Source organism: Chelonoidis abingdonii, chromosome 3 (assembly GCF_003597395.2).
Source record: "Chelonoidis abingdonii isolate Lonesome George chromosome 3, CheloAbing_2.0, whole genome shotgun sequence".
NCBI classification, from domain to species: domain Eukaryota; kingdom Metazoa; phylum Chordata; order Testudines; family Testudinidae; genus Chelonoidis; species Chelonoidis abingdonii.
The window spans coordinates 114,151,124-114,174,664 of NC_133771.1; the positions used below are offsets into that span (position 1 = coordinate 114,151,124).

General features: G+C 38.9%; 1 protein-coding gene across 1 annotated transcript in view; it reads left to right on the plus strand.

The window, feature by feature from the left end:
• The window catches only part of UTRN (utrophin), a 615,035-nt gene that overhangs the window by 476,875 nt on the left and 114,619 nt on the right, over positions 1-23,541 (plus strand). The window contains 2 exon segments of the mRNA XM_075064018.1: positions 1,967-2,027; positions 23,176-23,237. Of these exon segments, the coding sequence (XP_074920119.1) occupies positions 1,967-2,027; positions 23,176-23,237 (123 nt within the window).

Sequence of the window (23,541 nt, forward strand, 5' to 3'; positions counted from 1 at the left end):
TTTTTTGCTCATTTTAATTTATTTTACAGTTCCACAGTTCCACAACTCTGCAGTTCATTTTTTCTATTCTTACAAGAAGAGATTAGTGTCAGTCAGTTATCTTCATATGCTCTGTCTCACAGCCTGCTGTACTCTTCAACCAAAGCCTTCAGCCACCCTCTTCAATGCCCCCCTCAACTGCATCCAACCTTTTATTAATATCTGCAGTATTTGTACTGGGTGCCAGAATCAATAATTAGTCTGTTCATCTTCCACCCGTAAATAGTGATTTTTTGAAAAAAGAATTTCATCTTTGCACAGGTTCATGCAGCACAGAAAATGGACAATGTTTTTATTGAGTATGGTTCTAAATAAGTACAGTATCACTTGATCCACAGAAATTAGAGATAAATCTATTATTATGTTATCAACACTATCTGCCTGCAAGTGCAGAATATCTGCAATCACTCATAACTAATAAGTCAAATCTGAGCAAAACTCAGAGGGAGCTAATCTTCTCAGTTAGTTAACATCATTCAAATAATAGTGCTATAGAAACCAATGGCAATGACTAACACTATTAGGAAATGAAGGTCTGAAAGCAGCATATTTCTAAAGTTGTCTGCTATCTTGGCCCATCTGTGTGATTTCAGTCTTTCTCTCCTCCACAGTACAAGTGCCTAAAATACAAGCCCTACTATTCTCTTTGTTTCAAATTATGGGAAAATAAAATGATTGTTTGGTCGTGGAACTTTTTTTCTTACAAATTAACAACACTTATTAAAATATGGATATCTTTTTTCTCCTCAAAGGGTGGCACAAAATTTTTGCTTCATTCTTTCAATACCATATAAAAATGTAGACCTTTTTTCATAAATTCATATATTTTTCCACAAAGTACTGCACAGTTAATCTGTTGTTTAGTAAATTAATTTATTAACTCTGTACAATGTGGACAGAATTTTCATCCCACTTGCCTACATGTTTAAATATGGCCTTTGATGCCTAACTTTCTGGATCTAATGTTGGCTTGTGTGTTGAATATAAATTGGGCTCATGGTGCTGTTTAATTATTCCTGCTTATTCTTTCAAGAACAAATATCATTTGCTTCCACAGTGAATGTGATGAAGTGAATTTCCTATACAGTAGAAACTGTTTAACCAAACACCAATTTGGTTATATCCTCTGGGGAGGTATAAAGCATGTGGTCTGGGAAGGTATAGAATATGTATACAGAGATGCCCAGCATGTGGCCACTTCAAAGATAATCTGTCAGATATCCTAATCACTCTTCATCTAAAGATTTCTGGTGTCTCCCAAGATTTTTAGATTAAACAGAGTTATACTGTATTGTAAGTTTTGCGTCTCTTATGTGTGGATGTATTATAGGGCAACCTGACTTTACAGATTATCTTTTTTGCTGTTAGATTTACATAAATTTTGCACATATTACTATCTCCAGGAGCATGGGAATGGGGTCTAATGTTCTGTGTATTTCACAGAATATTAATCAATATTAATTTGGATTGCAAATAGGAGCTGAGGAAAATAACTAATAATAGTGTAGTTACTATTTTTATTTTTCATTATATTGTAATGTATTGATTATGGTAGTGAAGCCCTATATTGGCAAAGCTTAAGTTGCTTGTATTTTCTGGAACCCATTGCTGGAGATAGGGAAAAGTTTTTAAATACCCCTTAGCCTGCCTCTGAGTGGATGGCTTACTAAGCTGCAATTTATTATCCTTCTTTGAAATGGAATTACCATGTATGTTTGTTTTTATTTCTTGCTTGCCATCAAATAGATGGATAACACCACCCTGATATATTACCGTGGTTTTCTCCAGCTGAATTACTGAAAGCCTGACCGGAAAATTAGAGCTCTTTCCACTGAATTTATTATAAGTGGGTTTAATTGTAAAAAGGAATCTTGTTTTTAAGATAGGTGCTGTCTAATCACCATCTCCTGTGCTTTTCCCCCCACAGCTTCAGTTCAGCTTCCATGGCAGAGATCTGTTTCACATAACAAAGTGCCCTATTACATCAAGTAAGTTGGCCTTGATTCTCATTTACCTGCACTAAAGAAAGCGAAAGGTTTTGTGAGCTAAGCCTGATATGTACCTAATGCTACAATATTAGTAGAAATGTTACCAGCATACTCACTGCTTAGTCTATCATGCTGTATGTGCTCTATATTTTTTCTGCAGTATAAGCACTCGTTTACAAATATATACAAATCATCCAGCATAGACGCTCTGATTCAGCAAGGTTATTTAAGCACATGAGTAGTGCCACTGAAGCCAATAGGGCTACTTATGTGCTTAAAGTTAGGCACATATTTAAGAATCTTGTTCATTCAAAGCCTAACCCACAGAGAAAAAGCAAAGGGGGGGACAGATTGTTTTTCTTAAAAGCCTAAATATCATTTGTCAATCATTTAATGACAAAGTCCATAGTTGAGAAGCATTTTTGTAGTGACTAATTTTTACAAAGAAAAAGTAAATGATTTATAGCTGAAAATCTGTTGTTTTTCTTTTTGTTAAGAGCTCCTGTAATGCATAGCCATCTGGCTGATCCTTCTGGTTTTCCTGTTCTCCTAATTTTTTTCTTTGCTTTTGAAATACCGACCTGGCATAAAATTAATCATTTGCTGAATAAATTGTAAATAATGGAAATAGTTCTTCGTGGAGACATTCAGTGTGTTCTAATGGAAAAAACATCCACAATCATTAACTATATCAGTTTTCTTATATAATTATGTTTATATACCTGTACTTTCTCCCTTATGTTAGAAGGACAAAGATCACAGCTGCTGGTTTCCTGATAGAGCTGTTTGTAAAAGGGATAAATGCTATTTTGGAATATCCAATGCACAGTCATTTAAACCAAACCTGTATTTGTTTGTTTTAGTTCTGAGGGGGGGAAGTCCATTTTAAATGTTGTCAGCATCTGTTTGGAAAGGCCATATTACTCCTCAGTGTAGCATATCTACGAGTGAGCATCGTAGGTCATCACAGACCAGTGCCATCAAAACCTTTATGCTATCGTACATGACACTGTCATTTATCTGTAGAGCTCATGTTAAGTGTCTCATTAAAAACTATTTTAGAAATATTTGAGGTTCTAAATATGAAGTTAATAATACTATTTCTTTGTCTCTCTGCCTGTGTTTGCCCAGCATTTCCTACTCTTCCTTAGAGTAGGAGATTCCAGGATGGGGGAGAAGAGCGGAGGTGAGAAGGAGGGGACTGAAAAAAACGTAGTCTATAGTCTATAGCATACATAGTCTGTAGTCTATAGTCTATAGCACTTCCTGCAGTCTATAGTCTATAGCACTTCCTGCAGTGCTTCAAAAGGCCACCCTGCTTCAGGCAGCTGCAACCATGTCTGCAGTGGTGGATGTACAGGGAAGTTAAATGCTTGAGGAAGTGAGTTTGTCTGCTACTGTCCTTGCTCACTCTTGCTCACACTGCTCACACTGACTCATCCTCCGATGGCTGGAGCCTTTGGGGGTAAAGAGGTATTAGTACTGATAGAGGTTCTGCCAAGCTACGCATATTTAGGGAGGGGAGAGGGATCCCTTCCCCCCCCCAGCACCTCCCAAATTGCATCTCTCATTCTGGGTGTGTTTGCTTCCTTCTTCACTGCTTTGTATCCTTGGGTAGGAGGGGGAGAAGTCCCTGGTGCATCTTCTTCCAACCTACAATTAATGCCTGATTTTTGTGGCGCTTCATCCTCTGCGACACCAGTAGCTATGAGAGCCCTGTAGAGGCTCCTTGTACCTCACAGTTACATCATCTGGGCTGCTTTGTAAGCCTCATCCCCTTTTTTTGATAGAAAGGAGCACTGTGGGGCTCACTCTCAATCATGATAGCATCATCATGGGTCTCCACCTCACAAAAATTAACATAATGTCCCTATGGCTGCTCCACATCAGGATGTCTGCAAAGCCATGCACCTTTAATTGGAGATTTTCACTACGAGTTCTGCAGGTCCATGCCAGCACCCTCGACCCCATTGTGTTCTGGGGCAGAGGTATACCTGTTGCCTCTCCAGTTCCTTCTCAACATGTCTCCAGCTAGTGACAAAGCATAGTGGTGTCTGTTAGCTAATTGCACAGCTTGCTACCTCTCTCCCTTAATCTTTTCTTTTTTTGTTATTTAGTACTCTATGTGCATTTTGGGGGTTCCCCTCTCCTTCTGTTGCCTGATTTGGACCTTTGGGGGGGACCTGGATCCATGGCCTCAGGTATGTCATGGTCACCACCCAGGTTTCAAATCCTGCCAGACCTGCCATTAGTCTTCCCCTCGCAATTATGAACATTCAGGCTGCCTACGCAGCCTGGAAAAGTCACACATCCCCTCCAAATGTAAGATCTGCTCATTTATTAAAAGCAGATCTAAGCACCTGAGGGGAAACAGCTAAATTTCCTGTTGCTAGAACACTCCCTGAGACCTCCAGGATCAAGTCACACACCTGTACCTTGGATCCAGTTGATCTGAGAGCCTTGGCAATAGTCTCTGCTGTGACAGTAAGCAAAGACCCTGGGGGCCCTTCAGAGCCATCTAGTCCCTCAAAAAAGAAAAGACCACTTTCTCCAGAATGGGTCTCAGGAGACTGTATGTCCCAATAGGGATAGCAAGTTCCCATCACCTCCAAAACGGAGACCATGGCACTAGCTTAGAAGACCATGGTGCATACTAAGAAGTCATTAGGTAAAGAATCTAGAGTGGCCCTGGTATCAGCATCAGATTCGGAGCCTTCAAAACACAGGGTCTCAGAGCCAGGCCAAAATCATCATCAGTGCCATCTTTTGTAGCCAGATATGAAGGACACACCAGTCGTACTTCACTACCATCTCCAGTGACATCCAACATACAGAGTGTCCCTACTCGTAGTCTCCCATACTCTTATTCCATTAGGACCTTTTGAATCCTGGAAAAAGCCTGAATCTTGATTACTGAGGAACGACAGAGGAGCAAGAGTCAGCTGAGGAAGAAAGACAACACATCCAGCCTGCTCACTGAATGAAGGAGGCATCTCACATGAAAGCTTATGTTATAGTTAATGTATAATAATGCATACATACCGAGGGGTGAGAGCAGCAAGATACAGTTGTATTAGCAATATGATCTTTGCCATTTCCTGCCTTTGAGTGCATCACTTTGCAATTTTAATGCACTTTTTTTTAACATATGTAGCATTTATATTGCAAAAGTAGGCTACAAGTTATTTGAGACTGGGCCAACTATGTAGATCCTTGCTTAAGAAATTCAGAGGAGTATTGAATCTTTCCGATTATATCTTGTTAATGACCTTGGTGGAAAACAACATAAAAAAATAATTAAAATTTCAGAGCTGGCCAAAGAGAAGAGTTTGCTAATGAGATTTAGCTGAAATACATAAAACACATGATTTTATGTAATAAAGCAGAGGAATTTTTTTAAAATTCAACAAGGATGCTCACAAAGCGGGCAAAACAGTTACTCTAATCTGGCAGCCCCACGGATCTGTGGACATAATTGGAGTTGTGAATGTGTCCAGTCAGGATTTTTAGACAGTGCACTAGCATCATTCAATAATCATTAAGACAGCATTATAAAAGGGGAAAATGGTCAAGTGTGGGCAATGAGTGGAAGAGTTTTTCATGGCCCCACTAGCTTTTATTCATCATTTGTCTATTTTTATAAAGGTTGGTTTTAATAAACAAGGCCAAAGCAAGAAGGCTTTTGCAGAGCTTTTTCTATACTATAAGCTTGATGCAAACTGCCTTGATATTTATGCCTTGAAAGAAAAGTAGAATGATCTGATATTTAATTGGCAGATTTTATTTATTTTTTAAAAGCAAGCTGAAGAATGCTAAATATTTATAGCTTCACAATCTGCCAGGCCAGCTTTCCTTGGCAGTTGCCTTATTTTCTTGTTGCATACTGTCTCCAAACTTCACACTTGCCAGTAGCAGGTAAGGAAAGTACTGAGTTATGGAAAATAGAAGTCAGAAAAAAGCTGATTCTTAGTTGTGTCTTTTGGGGCATTATCAGGCTGAAGCATTTTATCCAGATTTAAATGTATATATTTTTGTAAACTATGTCTATTCTCTACCTTCAGACCTTGTTAGGAGAAGAGAGGAAAAATAATGCCATAATTGAAAAGGTATTTAAGTGAACAATTAGTGTGCTTTGACAGTACAATTCAAGAGAGAAATCATACGTCTGCAATATTTACCCTTTATACAAAAAACCAGTTATTGGACAGTTGTACAGATTAGCTTGTCACTTAATTTTCCTAATGATTTTTCTGGATTCACCATAAGAACGGCCATACTGGGTCAGACCAAAGGTCCATCTAGCCCAGTATCCTGTATTCCAACAGTTGCCAATGCCAGGTGCCCCAAAGGGAATGAACAGAGCAGGTAATCATCCAGTGATCCATCCCCTGTTGCCCTTTTCTAGCTTCTGGCAAACAGGCTAGGGGCACCATTCCTGCCCATCTTGGCTAATAGCCATTGATAGACCTAGCCTTCATGAATATATCTAGTTCTTTTTTTAACCCTGTTATAGACTTGACCTTCACATCCTCTGTCAAAGAGTTCCACAGGTTGACACTGCATTGGGTTAAGAAATACTTCCTTTTGTTTGTTTTAGGCCTGCTGCCTATTAATTTCAGTTAGTGACCCCCAGTTCGTGTGTTATGAGGAGGAGTAAATAACACTTCCTTGTTTACATTCTCTACATCAATCATGATTTTATAGACCTCTATCATATTCCCCCTTAGTCATCTCCTTTTCAAGCTGAAAAGTCCCAATCTTATTAATCTCTCCTCATATGGAAGCCGTTCCATACTCCTAATCATTTTTGTTGCCCTTTTCTGAACCAATATCTCTTTTTTGAGATGGGGTGACCACATCTGCATGCGGTATGCAAGATGTGGGCATACCATGGATTTATATAGAGGCAATATGATATTTTCTGTCTTTCTTAATGATTCCCAACATAGTTAGCTTTTTTGAGTGCCGCTGCACATTCAATGGTTGTTTTCAGAGAACTATCCACAGCAATGCCAAGATCTCTTGCTTGAGTGGTAACAGCTAATTTAGACCCCATCATTTTATGTGTATAGCTGGGATTATGTTTTTCAATATGCATCACTTTGCATTTATCAACATTAAATTTCATCTGCCATTTTGTTGCCCAGTCACCAAGTTTTGAAGATCCTTTTGAAGCTATTCACAGTCTGCTTTGGTCTTAACTATCTTGAGTAGTTTTGTATCATCTGCAATTTTTGCCATCTCACTGTTTACCCCTTTATCCAGATCATTTATGAATATGTTGAATAGTACTGGTCCCAGTACAGACCCCTGAGGGTCACCACTATTTATCTCTCTCCATTTTGAAAACTGACCATTTATTCTGACCCATTGTTTCCTATCTTTTAACCAGTTGTCAGTCCATGAGAGGATCTTCCCTCTTATCCCATGACAGCTTACTTTGCTTAAGAGCCTTTAGTGAGGAACCTTGTCAAAGGCTTTCCGAAAATCTAAGTACACTATATCCACTGGATCCGCCTTGTCCACATGCTTGTTGACTCCCTCAAAGAATTCTAGTAGATTGATGAGGCATGATTTCCCTTTACAAAACCCATGTTGATTCTTCCCCAACAACTCATGTCCATCTATATGTCTGACAATTCTGATCTTTACTATAGTTTCAACCAATTTGCCAGGTACTGAAGTCAGGCTTTCTGGCCTATAATTGCCAGGATCACCTCTAGACCCCTTTTTAAAAATTGGCATTACATTAGCTATCTGCCAGTCATTTGGTACAGAAGCTGATTTATATGATAGGTTACAAACTACAGTTAGTATTTCTGCAATTTAACATTTGAGTTCCTTCAGAATTCTTTTGGGTGGCTTATTGCTGTTTAATTTATCAGTTTGTTCTAAAACCTCCTCTAATGACTCCTCAATCTGGTACAGTTGCTCAGATTTTTCACCTAAAAAGAATGCTCAGGTTTGGGAATTTTCCTCACGTCTTCAGCCTTGAAGACTGATGCAAATAATTAATTTAGTTTCTCCGCAATGGCCTTGTCATCCTTGAGTGCTCCTTTAGCATCTTGATCATCGAATCGCCCCACTGGTTATTGAGCAGGCTTCCTGTTTCTGATGTACTTTAAACATCTTTTGCTGTTACTTTTTGAGTCTTTGGCAAGCTATTCTTTAAATTATTTTTTGGCCTTCCTAATTGTGTTTTTACGCTTGTGAGAATTTATGCTTCTTTCTGTTTTCCTCACTAGGATTTAATTTCCACTTTTTAAAGGATGCCTTTTTGCGTCTCACTGCTTCTTTTACTTTGTTGTTTAGCCATGGTGGCTCTTTTTTGGTTCTCTTGCTATGTTTTTTAATTGAGGGTATACATTTAAGTTGAGCCTCTATTATGGTGTCTTTAAAAAGCTTCCATGCAGCTTTCAGGGCTTTCACTTTCGGCACTGTACCTTTTTAATTTCTGCTTAACTTCCTGATTTTGGTGTAGTTCCTCTTTTCTGAAATTAAATGCTATTGTGTTGGGCCACTGTGGTGTTTTCCCTGCCACAGGGATGTTAAATTTAATTATATTATGGTCCCTATTACCAAGCGGTCCAGCTATATTCACCTCTTGGACCAGATTGAGTGCTCCACTTAGGACTAAATCAAGAATTGCCTCTCCTCTTGTAGGTTCCAGGACTAGCTGCTCCAAGAAGCAGTCATTTAAGGCAGTGGTCCCCAATCTTGTGGAGGACTGTTGTTTTGCTCATACAAAGCATGTGGGATCTTTACAGAGGAAGGTAAATACACAGCACTTATTGAGAATACAACAGTTAGCCTATGACACACACACGCACTCTCCTGCCAGTGCTGTTCATAGTTACCAGTCTGTTGTAGCTTGAGTCAATCTAATGGCCAGTTAGAGTGTGGAGCTGGGCTCTTGTTGGTCGTGATCTGATGCTCCTGGAGTGTGGCAGGATGAACCCAAGTTCCGTGGCCAAGAACCCTGGTTCTTATAGGTTGTTTTCCTTTGTTGAAGTCTATGGATTTTGCTGTGTCAGTTTGTGAATTGGTGTAAACATTCCAATACACCTCTGAGAGGGTCATCCTGTCCTTTGTTTGATTTAGTTAATTGTCCTCAGAGATGCCAGCCTTTACCTCAGGGTCGTCAATCTGCCCTTCATTATGGATACGCGTTGATGATTCTTTGATGTCCTTAAAGTCTCTTTATTTTTTCTTCCTTGACTCTGGCTATAACAATGTCCTTCACACCTTATCTTTTCCTAATGGATACATCCTCATTCACACAAACAGATTGAGACTACAAACAGTAGTATTTTATATCGAACAGAAAGGCATTGCAAATTAAACCTTGCCTTCAGTGTTTCTCTAATCTACTTAACATAGACACAATAGGGAATCCTGTCTCTTACTTGCTAAACCTTAAAACAAAGACATGTATATTTAACTAGAGTGCCTAATTTGTAATGCATATAGGAAACCACAGTAGACATTATAACACATCCTAAAACAAAAGGTGACCATAATCAGTCAGAAGGATTGTTCTGGTCTATCATTCCTTTCTGCTATTCAAAAAGGGGTGGGTAGCAGGATGAAATCAAATCATACATTAATTCTTATAGTACGTTATAAAATCCAGCTCCTACACTGTGGCAGCGGACGAGCATGCGCCGAAATGCTGCCGACAAGCAACGTCATACGGCGATGCCTCCGGATGACACAGCTTGTTGGCGGCATTTCGGTGGACGCACTTAGACACCCCGGCAGGTGCTGCGGCACCCGCGGGCACCACATTCAGGACCGCTGATTTAAGGTGTTAAGAAACTTTCTTTGCATCTTGAGGTGACGTACTCATTCAATATGGGGATAGTTGAAGTGCCGCATTATTACTGAGTTTTTTATTTTAATAGCCTCTATAATCTCCCTGAGCATTTCGCAATCACTGTCCCCATGATGGTCAGGTGGCTTGTAATATATCCCTACTGTTATATTCGTACTTTTCTAGTATGGAATTACTATCCATAGAGATTGGTACAGTTTGGTTCATTTAAGATTTTTATTTCATTTGATTCTACACTTTTTCACATATAGTGCCACTGCCCCACCAATATGTCCTGTTCTGGTCTTCCAATATATTTTGTACCCTGGTGTTACTGTGTCCCACTGATTATTCTCATTCCACCAAGTTTCTGTGACGCTTATTATATGAATATCTTCATTTAATATGAGGTACTCCAGTTCACCCCTCACTTGCTCCGGGGGACCCTGGAAAACTCTCATGGGGCCCGGGCCCCCAGAGTTTCTTCTGCTTCGAGTCTTCGATGGCACTTCGGTGGCGGGGGGGTCCTTCCACTCTGGGACCTGCTGCCGAAGTGACCCGAAGACCCGTGGCGAGGGGTCCTTCTGCCCCGGAACCCGCTGCTGAAGTGCTGGGTCTTCGGCGGCAATTTGGTGGCAGGAGGCCCCCGCCGCGGGTCTTCAGGGCACTTAGGTGGTGGATCCTGGAGTGGACGGACCCTTCGCTGCCGAATTACCTCCGAAGTGGGGGCCCCCTGTCGCCGAAGACCCCAGACCCCCTGAATCCTCTGCGAGGGCCTGTCTAGCCCACCCTTACACTCTCCAAACTCCCTTGCAAAACTCCCTTTTAGCTGCATCTGTTTGCTGGCTCCTCTGGTTGCTTAGGCAAAGGTCTGGTCTTAAATGAAGTGTAAACCTGGAGGTGATATAAGGCATAACTGAAGCTGAAAGAGGAGCAGGGCTGCCCTGAAGTCTAGTCAGTGATGTCTTTCAGCATCCCACATCTTCCAAGAATAGTTATATTTAAGATTAATGGTCTCAAGGAAATATCCTATGCTGCATCTGCCATTTTTACAGTTGGGGTTTTATGTAGAGAGGTGAGGCTTAATAAACTGGATATTCTTTTGTCTGAATTGAGGGATAAAAATGAACCGGAAAAAGAGGAGAATAAGAGCATCAATGAATTGCCTCCTCCTGGTGTCCCCTGGTGGCCTTAGGACTGTAAGTCCTGTAAGTGTCTCCTTGCCTCAGTTTCCCCGCAAAGGGCTTCTTAAATATATACTACACATCCTTTTGGGGGACCATTCATAACACCCCTTTTTGGGGTCTGAGTTTATTCATAGACTTATGTTTTGGGATGCTGAGTTTTATTTTCTATCTCTTTACTGTCTTATTGGGTCACTCCCAGGCCTTTCCTCCCTATAGTCTCGTTTTCCATTCCCAAGGTCTTCTGCAGGAGCCTACTCACTGCCAGCAGCCTATGTCCAATTTTCTTTGCTCTGATCTCCCTAAACAGACCCTCTCCACTGCAATGACCTGCTGCTCTTTTATAGAAGAATCATCTGATCTCTCTCAGGTGTGTCTCTTCAGTTATCAGGGTTGTCTGGCCCCAGGCATTCAGCCCTTAAGAACAAGTCACCCTCTTACAAAGAGTAAGATACAATATTTGACATCTGTCAGAGGTATTCAGAGATTGAGAATGTGCTAGGTGAGTTGCAGATAATCTCACCTTTGAATTGGGATACTGCAGAAGTACACCTGGTATGATTTTTTGAAAATGTACTACATTCTCACCAGTTTTATAACACAAATAAGGGAAGTGTTTTTCACAAATTAGGAAACTCTCAGAAGGTGGGAGGGTGTGTTTCAGCCTTCAATGGATCTGTGAGTAAGGATACTGTCAAAATGATTTAAAACGTCTGTATTTTGAGATAAGTAGCATTTATTCTGTCTCTTGCCTGATGCCGATGGTAACAGGCTTTTATGTGCCCAGACAGGAATGTCTCAAAGAAAAAGAGGGTTCTATTGCTGGCTAGTTTGCCTCCTACCTGTTTTCTAATTTTGATGTGCATTCTGGTTCTGATGTCACATAGTTATTCAAGTACATGTAATGTGCCTAAGAGAGGTTTGCACAAACCCCTTTTGACCCCCTATTACTTGAGCAAGTGGGTAACCAGCGAAGTACTTTGAAGGGGAGCGAAAGTTCTGTTTCCTTGGAAGTTAGATTCATTCTCTAGAGCCCAGATTTATGAAGCTGTTTGTGTCTATGCTCTCTGCACAGTGAAAATATTTGGTTGAATTGAACATACATGTTTGTTTACATATACAATTTAGTCTGTTACTTTGTTTCCTCCTGTTCAAATCTTTTATTATATAAAATAAGTTGCCTAGTGGCTTTTGAGATTTTTCTTTGTCCTATTTAACTTCTATTTTATCTCTTCTTAATGCAAAATATTACCAAATAGTTCTATAGTTTTGTCATTTTGGGTTAATTATTGCAGTAGAATTCAGTGAACGGTGTTTGAAATTGAGGATGTGACTGAGCTCTACATCTGTAGAATCTAAATGTTCTTGAGGAAAGTTGATTCTTTTTGAACTTTTTGACAAAAACGTGTCCAAGAGACTGGGACTAATGAGCCGTATGGAGAAGGATAGAACATAGGGGTCTCTCAGTATTTACTAATCCACTGTTGTTTGTGATAAGTTTGGAGAAATGGTTACGAGAGGCAAAAATTGATTTCTTTGAGCAATCATTAAATTGAATGCATTTTTCATTGGCTGTGCTGCAAAGTTATGTGGGCTTTAACGGACATTCTCTACAACTTTTTATTTATAACCATTTGATGCAAACAAGGCATGTTTTTGCATCGTCTCTATGGAGGGCAAATAAAACGTGGGAAAATATTTATTGAGACAAAAATTTTAAAAAACCACAGAAATTTACATCCACTCATTTTTTAAAAAATGACATTGAAATATACAGCCATTAAAATTCACAGTCTGTAAATAAATTTGACAAATATGTCATCAGGTGAAAGGAATGGAAGAAAGAAATAATTACCCTAGCATTTCTCAGTGTTCAGTTAACCATAACTAACCATATTACAATTATGTCTTTCTACGTTTATAATGTATTAGGTATTTGTACTGTCCAGAAGAACTCAAAAGGAAATGAGAGAGCAAAGCAAATTTAATATTGTAGAAGGCATTTTACTTAAGGGCAGTGATGTCTCAGCAGTCGTCATCATCAAGCTACTCAATTTCAAGATCCACAATCACATACTTCTGAACGCTCTTGAAAAGGACCTAGCATCATCAAAAACATTTTAAACACTACTTTATCCCCTTCTATATCGCATTTAACTCTCTAGGGTAAGGAATCTTGCGGCTGTGCCTTTCAAGCCTTCCTTCAGAACAGCAATTCTTTCTCTTCTGATCTTAGTTGTACCATTGGTTTGGGGGAGAGAAAAAAATCCACTGACTCTGGAAGTAAGTCTTTTTCTTCCTCCTGGCCACTTCATAATACCATCTTCTCTCTGAGCTAAAGGGAAAATAATAATTAAATTGCCTCCAAATGTGATATAGGTTTTAATTTTCAGATTATTTCCTTAGTTACCACTAACCTTCATTTTCTAATTAAGAATTACATGTAGTACTTTTTGTCCTGAGGGAGTTCAAAGTATACGTACAGAAATTACTCCATCCACTACTGAAATGCAGCTCCCCTTACAACAGCATGCCAGTTATTTTACGGCACACTTTTGCAATAGTTTAAGAAAAGAAGTTAATATGCTGTATGCAGATGAAATTGTATGAAGAGCTTAGACAGGTTGGAGTTTAGACAGGCAGGAAGTGGGTATTCACCCAGGAAAGCTTATGCTCCAATACTTCTGTTAGTCTGCAAGGTGCCAAAGGATTCTGTCGCTTTTTACAGATCCAGACTAACAGGGCTACCCCTCTGATACTAGGCAGGAACTAATTCCTCCAATTTAGCCAGGACAACAATGCCAGTTTGTAAAGTGCCATGGAATCATTAATGATTATTAGAGATCATAATTTCAGTTTTACATCCTATCCAAAAGACTTCATCTTCAGAAATACAATGCCGCTTACCACCATGCCAGGGTATATTTTTTGTGAGCCAGTCGGTATTAGAACTGACTCTAGCCTTGTCTATGCTAGGGAATTTTACAAAAATAATTCCCACCTCTAACCTTAATTGTTATGAAGAAAACCTTGATAACATGACTAGAGGGTGTTGTCTTCCTGAGTCTGCAGGCAGCCTAAAACAAAAGCTCTGAAATGTGTGAACTGTCCCATTCAACTCAATTGAGTGGTCAACACTTATACCTATTGATCACAATATAAGTGGCAACACTGTTAACTATTTCACTACTTATCATTTTAACAGATATGTCCAACAAATTTTAAAAATGTATTAATTAACAAAGGGAATTATTAGAAAGTTTATCAGCAAATGGATTTGATAACACATGGGTTATACGATAATACATATGGCATCTGAAACTTTAGTGTCTAAAAGAGTTGAGGACAAAAACTTCAATGTTGCTTCCAGTTTATTCTAAAATTGAAGGCATGGGTTATTTTTTCAGTTTATTAATTTTCAGATTTTTAAGTTATAACACTATTAGTTGTAACCAGTTCTATTTATTTTTATTTATACATAAATCCATTCATGCTGTGATGTTGGTCTTATTTTGGGGGAGGCATCAAATTTCTCGTGAAATGTATCCTACTGGGAATATTGAAGATTATGGTTTTATATTGTCAATAATTTTTGTCAAAGAATGAGATGTACAACGTACTTTTGCTGAATGAGTCACATATATGAAACCAACAGAAAAAGAATTCAGTATAAAAAAATACTGCCTTGGGGCAGTCAGTGAAACAGTTCACTGTTTTTCTGGCTAAGCTATAAGAAAGGACCCACTCCCACACAGATTATCTCTGGGATCCCATGGAGCTTGGCATGTCTGTAGCAGTGGAATTGCTCTCCTGCAAACTTCCTAAGTTCCACAAAAGAAGAACTCACCTCTTTTTTTCCCTCTTATGGGTCGCAGGTTGGGAACATCTTTCTGGACCCTCCTACAGACCTTCTAAAGCCTCCTTTCTCACGGCCCCTCAAACAGTTCTGTTTCAGAGGCATATTCATAATAGGCCTGATTTGCGCCTCTCGATCAAATTGAGTAATGTATTATTCCACAAGTAGTCTCATTGAAATCACCCATCTTCTTGTGGAGTAAGGTGCTATTCAACATGGGTAAGGCAGTAGAACTGGGTCTAATCATTTGCATAGTAAATAAAACACAGATTATATTAGGATTGTATGTTGCAATAGCTTTTCAGTTCATTGGTGTGTGTTGAGGTTGGTAGCACTGTTGAACTGTGTATGTATGTGTGTGAGGTGAGTGGGGGTGGAAATAGGTGCTGGTGGAACCTGTGAGTTTTTTGAAGTGGGAGAGTTCAGAGTCAAATGTCTAGATCCAAATCTACTACTTGGGCTTCAGTTCTGAATCAGGTCCTATTTTCTGGTTCAGGCTGGAAAGCTTCTTAAAATTTCCTGGAAGATTGTTATGAGGTTTCAGTCCAAATTGGTAGACCAGCTGCTCTTGTGAAACTCCACCACATCAGTCTCATCATATTTATGGCATTTTAGTACAATACATCCATTATAGAACAGTTGTCTTTCATCTCCAGGTGCTAATTGAGATATTTGACTCTTGAGTCTTTACTGACTGCCTATCAAGATCTGACTCTTAAAGGTATTTAGCTGTTTCTGTGAACCCATGAAAAGATAAGATGGCTGAGGTAATTTCGTTTATTTCACCAACTTTTGTTGGTGAAAGGGACAAGCCCTTTTTCACCTCTCTGTAAGCCTGAAAGCTTGTCTCTTGCCCCAGTAGAAATTGGTCTAATAAAAAATATTACCTCACCCACCTTGTCTCTCTAACATCCTGAGATCAACACAGCCCCAACAACACTGCAGGTGAAAAGTCTTTTTTTTATAATTGCAGAAAAGAAAAACAAACCACATATAAAAAAATTATAATTACATAATAAATATCACATCATACTATAAGAACTGTATTGACGTTTTTGGCTGAGATTTCAGCTGAGTTGAATCTGAAGCCCAATTGCAGACTAAACATAAATCTGATCTTCATACCTCTTTTTAACTCATCTAGATTGTATAGTAGGTTGCTTTATGTTGTGTTGTTTTTTTGTACAATAATCTAGTTGCAGCAAGTAGAATTCATTCTTTACATTATACATACTATAGTGTCTTCCAGTATATTTTGAAAACGAAGACAGTATTTTTTCTTCCCCTGCCTCCCCCTAACCCTGGTATCTCTGTCTAATGAGTCAGCTAGTGGTAACATCAAAGGAAAACAGTGGGGAAAAAATAGTTTTCCTCCTTGCCAGTTGCCAAATGTGAGTAGGTTCTCCCTACATATACTGCCATTATAAATCACTTTGGCATAGTAACGATGTTATTGGATCCAGTAAGTCAAACCCCCAATTACTCATTTTTATTTTTTCACCCAAGGATTTATGTGTAATGCAATATTTTAATTAATACAGTACCAGGTGGTGTGGTATACAGGCTTTGGGATGACTGAGCTATTCATGAGTGCCAAAGCTTCAAATTAAGTTATTGAGAGAGGTGGCAGTAAATATTATTATGCTAGCACTCAAAAGGGATTGGGTCTCCATTGTGTTGGGTGTTTGTATGTTCCAGATTGTTTACAGTTTAAAGTTAACAATTATCCCAAACAGTGTCCATTAAACCTTACCTCCACCGTGTCTCCATCATAGAATCGTAGGACTAGAAGGGATCTGCACTCATGGCAGGACTAAGTATTATCTAGAGGTGTTTATCTAACCTGCTCTGAAAAATCCCCAACATTTGAGATTCCACAACCTCCCTAGGCAATTTATTCCAGTGATTAACCACTCTGACAGGAAGTTTTTCCTAATGTCCAGCCTAAAGGGCCCTTGCTGCAATTTAAGCCCATTGCTTCTTGTCCTAGTCTCAGAGGTTAAGGAGAACAGCTTTTCTCCCTCCTTCTTGTAACTGAATTTTTTCAGTCTTCCCTCAGAGGTCATGTTTTTCTAGACCTTTAATCCTTTTATTGCTCTTCCCTGGACTTTCTCCAGTTTGTCCACATCTTTCTTGAAGTGCGGTACCCAGAAATGGACCCAATTCTCCAGTTGAGACCTAATCAGCACGGGGTAGAGCAGAAGAACTACCTCTCATGTCTCAATTACAACACTCGTGCTAATACGTGTATTCAGCATATGCTGTGAATACTAAAGACACACACTTTTAGAAATGTGTCAGAGTTTTAAAAACTTGTGTTGAGACGGTTCTACAAATTCAGGCACTGTAATTGCCATGAGTCCAATTGTACAGGGCTCAAACGGGGGCAAAATTTAAAATGAATAAATCTAAAACACCTCTAAAAATACCTAAAATAGCTTTTCTATGCCTGAAAATGTCACAAATTTGAAGTGAGATTTCTTGGGATTTCTAGAGCCAAGATCAAGTGCTGTGCATCCTAAGATGGAAAACTAGAAATCTCCCCTTTCCTATAACATACATTTCCTGTTTCTAGCTCTGCCGTTTGGGAGATAATCAGAGTTTAAATAACTGAGACAGAACTAAATATTTGAATTGCTTGAAGACCATAATTCAGCTTCCCCATGTTTACAGCACACACCTTGCTAGTAACTGAATTTCGTAAGGATTGAATGTGGTAGCTGTGTGGCAAAAACCATCATGATACTTTGCCCTAAATGTTATCCTTGCATGGTCTCAGTGGGGGTTGAGGCCTAAATGGGAATGGAGACTGAACTCTCTTCTCCTTCCCTCTCCCCCCCCTCCCCCAGTTGTCACTACCTCTCTGATCAGGGAGAACTTTCAGAAAAAGGTTGAAGCCCATTGGCAGGATAGTGAGAAGGTTTCACTGTCATTACCCTGCTGTAGCTATTTTTGGTCCCTGAGGCTGTCAGTACAACACCCTTTACAAGATTTTTGTTTGTTTGTTTTTAATGTTTTTAAAGGAAAAATATAGCCTTAATTTTACTACAGTTTTTCTTAGTTTTCTTTGTTATCAAAATAGTTTCTTTTCTGCATGTTTACTCCTGTATTAACCAGGATATCAGAAAAGAAAGAAGCATCCAATGGCTCCTTACTGTGCCTGGAAGATATCCCGGCTGGGCAGTCATAACCAATATTGATCACTATGGCTTGAGCATGCATAAAAGAGGTGTCAGGACACCAAAAGAGTCCTAACTCCAGTCTCTGCAAGTCCACGTCATCTGTGCAGGAGTCTATCCAGCATTATGAGACTCTTTACTTTCTAAGCAGTTTTTATAGGTTGGTCTATTTGCATTAGTCATGCATCAGTAGCACAAAAGCTAATGTGTCTACAGCACAGAAAGATGGATCTCATTTCAGAGGTCTGCTTTATAAACCAAATCCGCACAAATTGGTGTATCTTGTTTGCCTCCTATTTTGAAACCCTTAAAATAACTCTTTAACTGACATTCTTATTTATTGCATGTTAAGGTTACCTGCACATGCATTCATTCTTCCTGTGAAATTCGATTTGTGTGCACATAAAAAGTCCCTGTGTGTTATGAAATTGTCATCAAACACAATTTTGTAGTGAGAAATAGCAACGTTGAGATTGATTCCTTTTTAACTCCTTATTAATATGAAGCTATCGTAGCGTTTTTACAGCCCTATCCAATATGCCTTCATTTGCAGTTTTAGTATAGCTTTTTTGTGTTTGGATATGGTGTGTATGAAAGGTTCCAGCTTTACTGCCCTGGAAACTGCAGTCTGTAATCCACAGAATAGATATAACATGAACAGTGACACCACTAGCAGCAGCAGTGACAGTGCACTGCTGCTTTCACCTGAATGGATCACCTCCAATGCTTGGGTCGTTCAGGGAATGTCTACGTTGTGGCTGGGAGTAAGCCTCTCTGCTAAACCTGCCAACAAGAGTGGAAACTGTGAGTGGTGATTTTGATTTAAAGCTTTGTTCTCTGGGGATAAGACTTAGACATCCAAATTCATGTCATGTAAACACCTGCCAGCTATCCAATAGTAATAACTTTTTGGTCACTAGCAAACAGGGCTATATTGAATCAGTGACCTAGAGGGAAAAAGTTCCATATCCCATTTTCAGTTCTATGGGTCATCGAGTCCCCTTTCTCATACAGTTTACTAACAGATGGAATTGCATGTGACCAAAAGCATACCAGTATGAAAGGAATGAGAGAGAGCTTTAAAAATACATTAGTCTATGAACAGGCATGTTTAGAGTGCACTACTCCAACTTGTGGAAAAATAAGGGATCTTTGTAGAACTATAGGGATAATTGTTGAAAATGGCTGTGTTCTGGGAAGGTATTTGCATAAATAGCACAGATCTCATATTGATATTCTTTGTCTTCTCATGTCAAAGGGGAAATTCAGCTGTCCAGGTGGTTATCACATTACAGGGAGGTAGCGAGGCGTAGTGCAAAGTACAGAACATTGGGAGAGAGTGTTCCTCAGTTCTAAACCTTACTCTACCTTTGGGCTATGTCACATGGACAGAGTCACTTAACCCCTCTCTCTCTCTTTTTCAATCATGTGTAAAATAGGAAAACAACACTTCATGTGGCATATGGTTAGGCTAAAATAACACTTGTGAAGCCCTCTGAGATTTTCACTTAGAGTGCCACAGAAAAGTATATATGTAATTTTAATAATAATAATATAATATTCATTAAAAGAAAAATTATCCAGAGATCCCAAACTGTTCTTAATACTTAGTTATTCCAATTTTGGGGATGTTAATCCTACAGGACCAGGAGTCCAGATTGCCTGTGATTATGCCAGCGAAGATGTCCTGGCATTCCACAGTAAGTGTTGATAAGATGTTCTGAAGTGATTATTTTTTCTATGTATAAATTGTTTTAGGTTCCTTCCACCTTTGTCATAAATATACTGAACTGAATTGCGTATACAGTAGTTCTTAAACAAGGAGAAAAATGCCACTCCTTTGGGCCTTGTAGAATATAACAATTTTGTGTTGGGGAGGAGAAATTTAGAGCCATCATTGGCAATATAATTTCATCATTATTTTTGTTAGGTAATAGGAGCTAATACTAAAATTTTGCACTTTTATAGCACCTTTCAGCTGAGGTTCTCAAAGCACCTCACAAATGGTAGTCAAGTACCATAGTACCTATTTGACAGATGAGTTGACAGAGGTACAGGGGCCCTGATTCAGCAGAGTACTTAAGCACATGCCTAAATTTAAGTGTGTGAATAGTCCCATTGAAGATAGTCAGATAAACAGGGTTTGGGAACCAGAGAGTGATCTATTACTTGCACTGCCATCTGGGGATTGGACTATAAGATATCTGAGCTTTTAAATAATTTGAAATGTTAACTTTAAAAAATCTGATATAAACAGTATTTAAAAGTTTCTCAAACTACCATGTTCCACTTATGCTTGTAATTTAGAGATTTGCAGGTCTGTCAAATCAAATCCAGATCCTAATGCAGACTGTGCCAGATAACACTTTTCCCTTATGATGTTGACAAGTAAATCACCACCCACCTTTTTTTGAGAGAGAGACTCATTACTGCTTCAAGTGAGAGTTCCTAAATGAGCTTTACTAATGGCCCTTATTTTAGATGTGACCATACAGTTTGATGGATACAACTGATGCTGGTAATGTAGGCCAGTGATAAACAGTTGAGGTGATAATGACAGCATTTCACTTAACGCTGTATTGGAGACACTTGGCAATATCAGCCTCCTACATCCTCAGTGAGAGAGTAGCTGAGGCGCTAGTTCTCAGATTACTTTATTGGTCTGCATTGATCAGCCCATTTAGTACATTTTCCATTCTCATTTACTGAAGCTATACAGGCCCCTTACCCTGGCATAGGAATCTTAATTTATTGCTGCACTAGAATCATTCAGAATGCAGCACAGTAAATCGCCGTAGTCCTGTGCCAACAGTGGACCAAGAAACACAGGTTTTCTTTCTTTCTGAGTTGGTTTCACTGTGGATTTATTAGTTTGTCTGACAGGGAATAACTGTCAAGTCTAGAAATGTTACTGTTTCCTTTCAGGTGACTTTGTTGTAGACAAGGACATACATTAGTGGCATTTTTAAGGCTTCCTTTTAGAAGTTGTAAAACTTCGATGATTGGATGTGTTTCTTTTGGCATTGGCCGTATTTTCTAGTCCAGGATATCAAGTCTTTGACTTTTTTTTTGTTCAGTTCACATAATTTTATTATGAAACCAAAACCTTTCTAAGGTTGCAGTTTAGGAAGTTGTCCCTGTTCAGGAAATTTCACATTTAAGCATATCAGTAATTTTAAGCATTTGTTTAAAGTTAAGAATATGTTTAATTGCTTTCCTGAATAGAGATGGATAAAGTTTTAAGCAGATGCTTAATTCGTTCCTGAATTCAGGTCCAACAGACTAATCCGTAGGTTGAGTAGAGTCCTGTCACTTGGGTATGCTGCTATTTTTTGCCTTCAAGTGTCTGTCTGAAATACTTAGTAAAAAAGAATAAATGCATCCACTCTCTACAGGAGTGGCTGAAGGTATGACTAGGCCAGATCCTCAGTTGCTATCAGTCAGGAAGTACACCCATTTACACCTGCTGAAGATGTAGGCCACTGAGTTCAATGGCAAAATACCATCTTGTAATTGAGTTAAGAACAAAAGCATCTATGCATGGGCAAATTAAGTGCCTCCCTCTGCCCAGGAAGCTTTGACAGCCACGTTTGAAACAAACTTTCTCTGCTTTAAGGGTCTGAAATATTTGGATACTCTTTTATAAGAAACCCAGTTCTTCTGAATGTCAGAAATGTCCCAAGAAAGTTTATTTTCATGAGACTTTCAGTCCAGATTTTTTTTTTTTAAATGTTTGAATCCCTGGATTCTTCTCAAACCTTGACATCTTTCTTGTTTCTCACCTCACTTCTTTGGTAAATCCTGATCACAGTACCATCCCACCTTGTTTTGTTGTTATAATATGCTAAATAACTTCTACCAAAAAGAGTACAACAAGCAGAGAACCTTTTAAAAATCAAAACTGTCAAGAGTTAAAATGTAGCCAATTCTTAATATTTATTCTGTACATTTGTTTATGCTTATCTGCGTGTCTGCTTACTGACAATTTCAAATAAATGCACCTCCTTTTTGTAAGAATATGACAAATATATAGAGTCCTCAAATTACTGTCTTCTTTTAATAAAGCTACAATTAGCACATTTTCTCACATATGGTAACATTTTTATTCATTCAGAAATTAAGTAATTTTATGAAAACATTTGTTTATGCTTATCTCTGTGTCTGCTTGCTGACAAGTTCAAATGAAAACAAAGATTAAAGACAGTAGGTTTTTCTGCTTCATTAAATATTGCTTAATTCGCTAACTTGGGATCATTTCATTTTACAATATTAACTAGTTAATTTTTAGCAGGAATGTTGGGGTCTTTTTAGTATAACATCCAGTATATTTATTGTCTAATTAATCTGATTTAAATTTAAATGCCGGTGTGTGGTATGAATGTATAACCTTTCCAACAATTAACATACAGAAATAGAACCAAAACATCACTGATGAAAAAACTGAGATTTCACTTAGCATGAGATAAACTGCATTTAATTCAGAAGGCTGGATACATGATACTTTGATAGATTAACCAGTGCTGTTAAAAAGTGGTACTCATTGTATTTTTATGTTCTGAGAGCATAAATGCAGAAAGTCATCCTATGACATTAGGTAGCTACAGATATGCATGTGGGAAAGTGTAGTATGCACTTCATTAAAAGTGTTATGGATAAGTCATAAAATCGCTGTTTGTATTCTGATATTGACTAATTGCAAATATATAATGAAGACTATGAAATAAAAGCCTCCCTTTTTGTAAAAACACTTCAAAAAATTAAAAATGAGTTTGGTATGCTGAGACAGCAGGGAATTTGTATGTTTATCTTATTAGTTGTCGTCTTGGTTTCAGAAGCAGAGTCCAACTGGTACAATGAGAAAGAACAGACAAAAGTGGGACTGAAAAAGGATCAGAAATAAATCAGTCTTGTGGATGCTAAATATGGGATGATTATCTTACAAGTTATTTGATCAAACACATCAAGCAACTGGATGATACCAATCTAGTAATTTGATATAAGAGCTGAGAAATGTTTGTTTTCCTTATAACCAAAGAGTTTAATCTGTATGTGCCACAAAATGTGTTTTTCTTCTGTGTTTTTTCCCTCAAACTTTGCTTCTCTCATTCTCTTATAGTCACCAGACACAAACAACCTGTTGGGATCATCCTAAAATGTCTGAACTCTTCCAGTCTCTAGGTGAGTACACTTCCTTTACATAAACAATTTTATGGAATTCATCTAACACAGAGGTCCCCAAATTGTGGGGCATGCCCCCCATGGGGGTACTGAGGATTGTTCACAAGGGTGCGGCTGGGACTTGAGCCAGCCCCCCTGGGGGGTAGGGAGGGAGCACTGCCCTCCTCTGCTCTTAGCTGCTGGCCCCAGCTCCTGGCCTGGGGCCCCAGCCAGGGCTCTGCTCCTGGCCTCAACCTTGGTCCCCTTACCCCTGTCCACATCTCCTCTCTTCCCTTCGAGCCGCAGCCCCCCTCCCAGCCCCAGT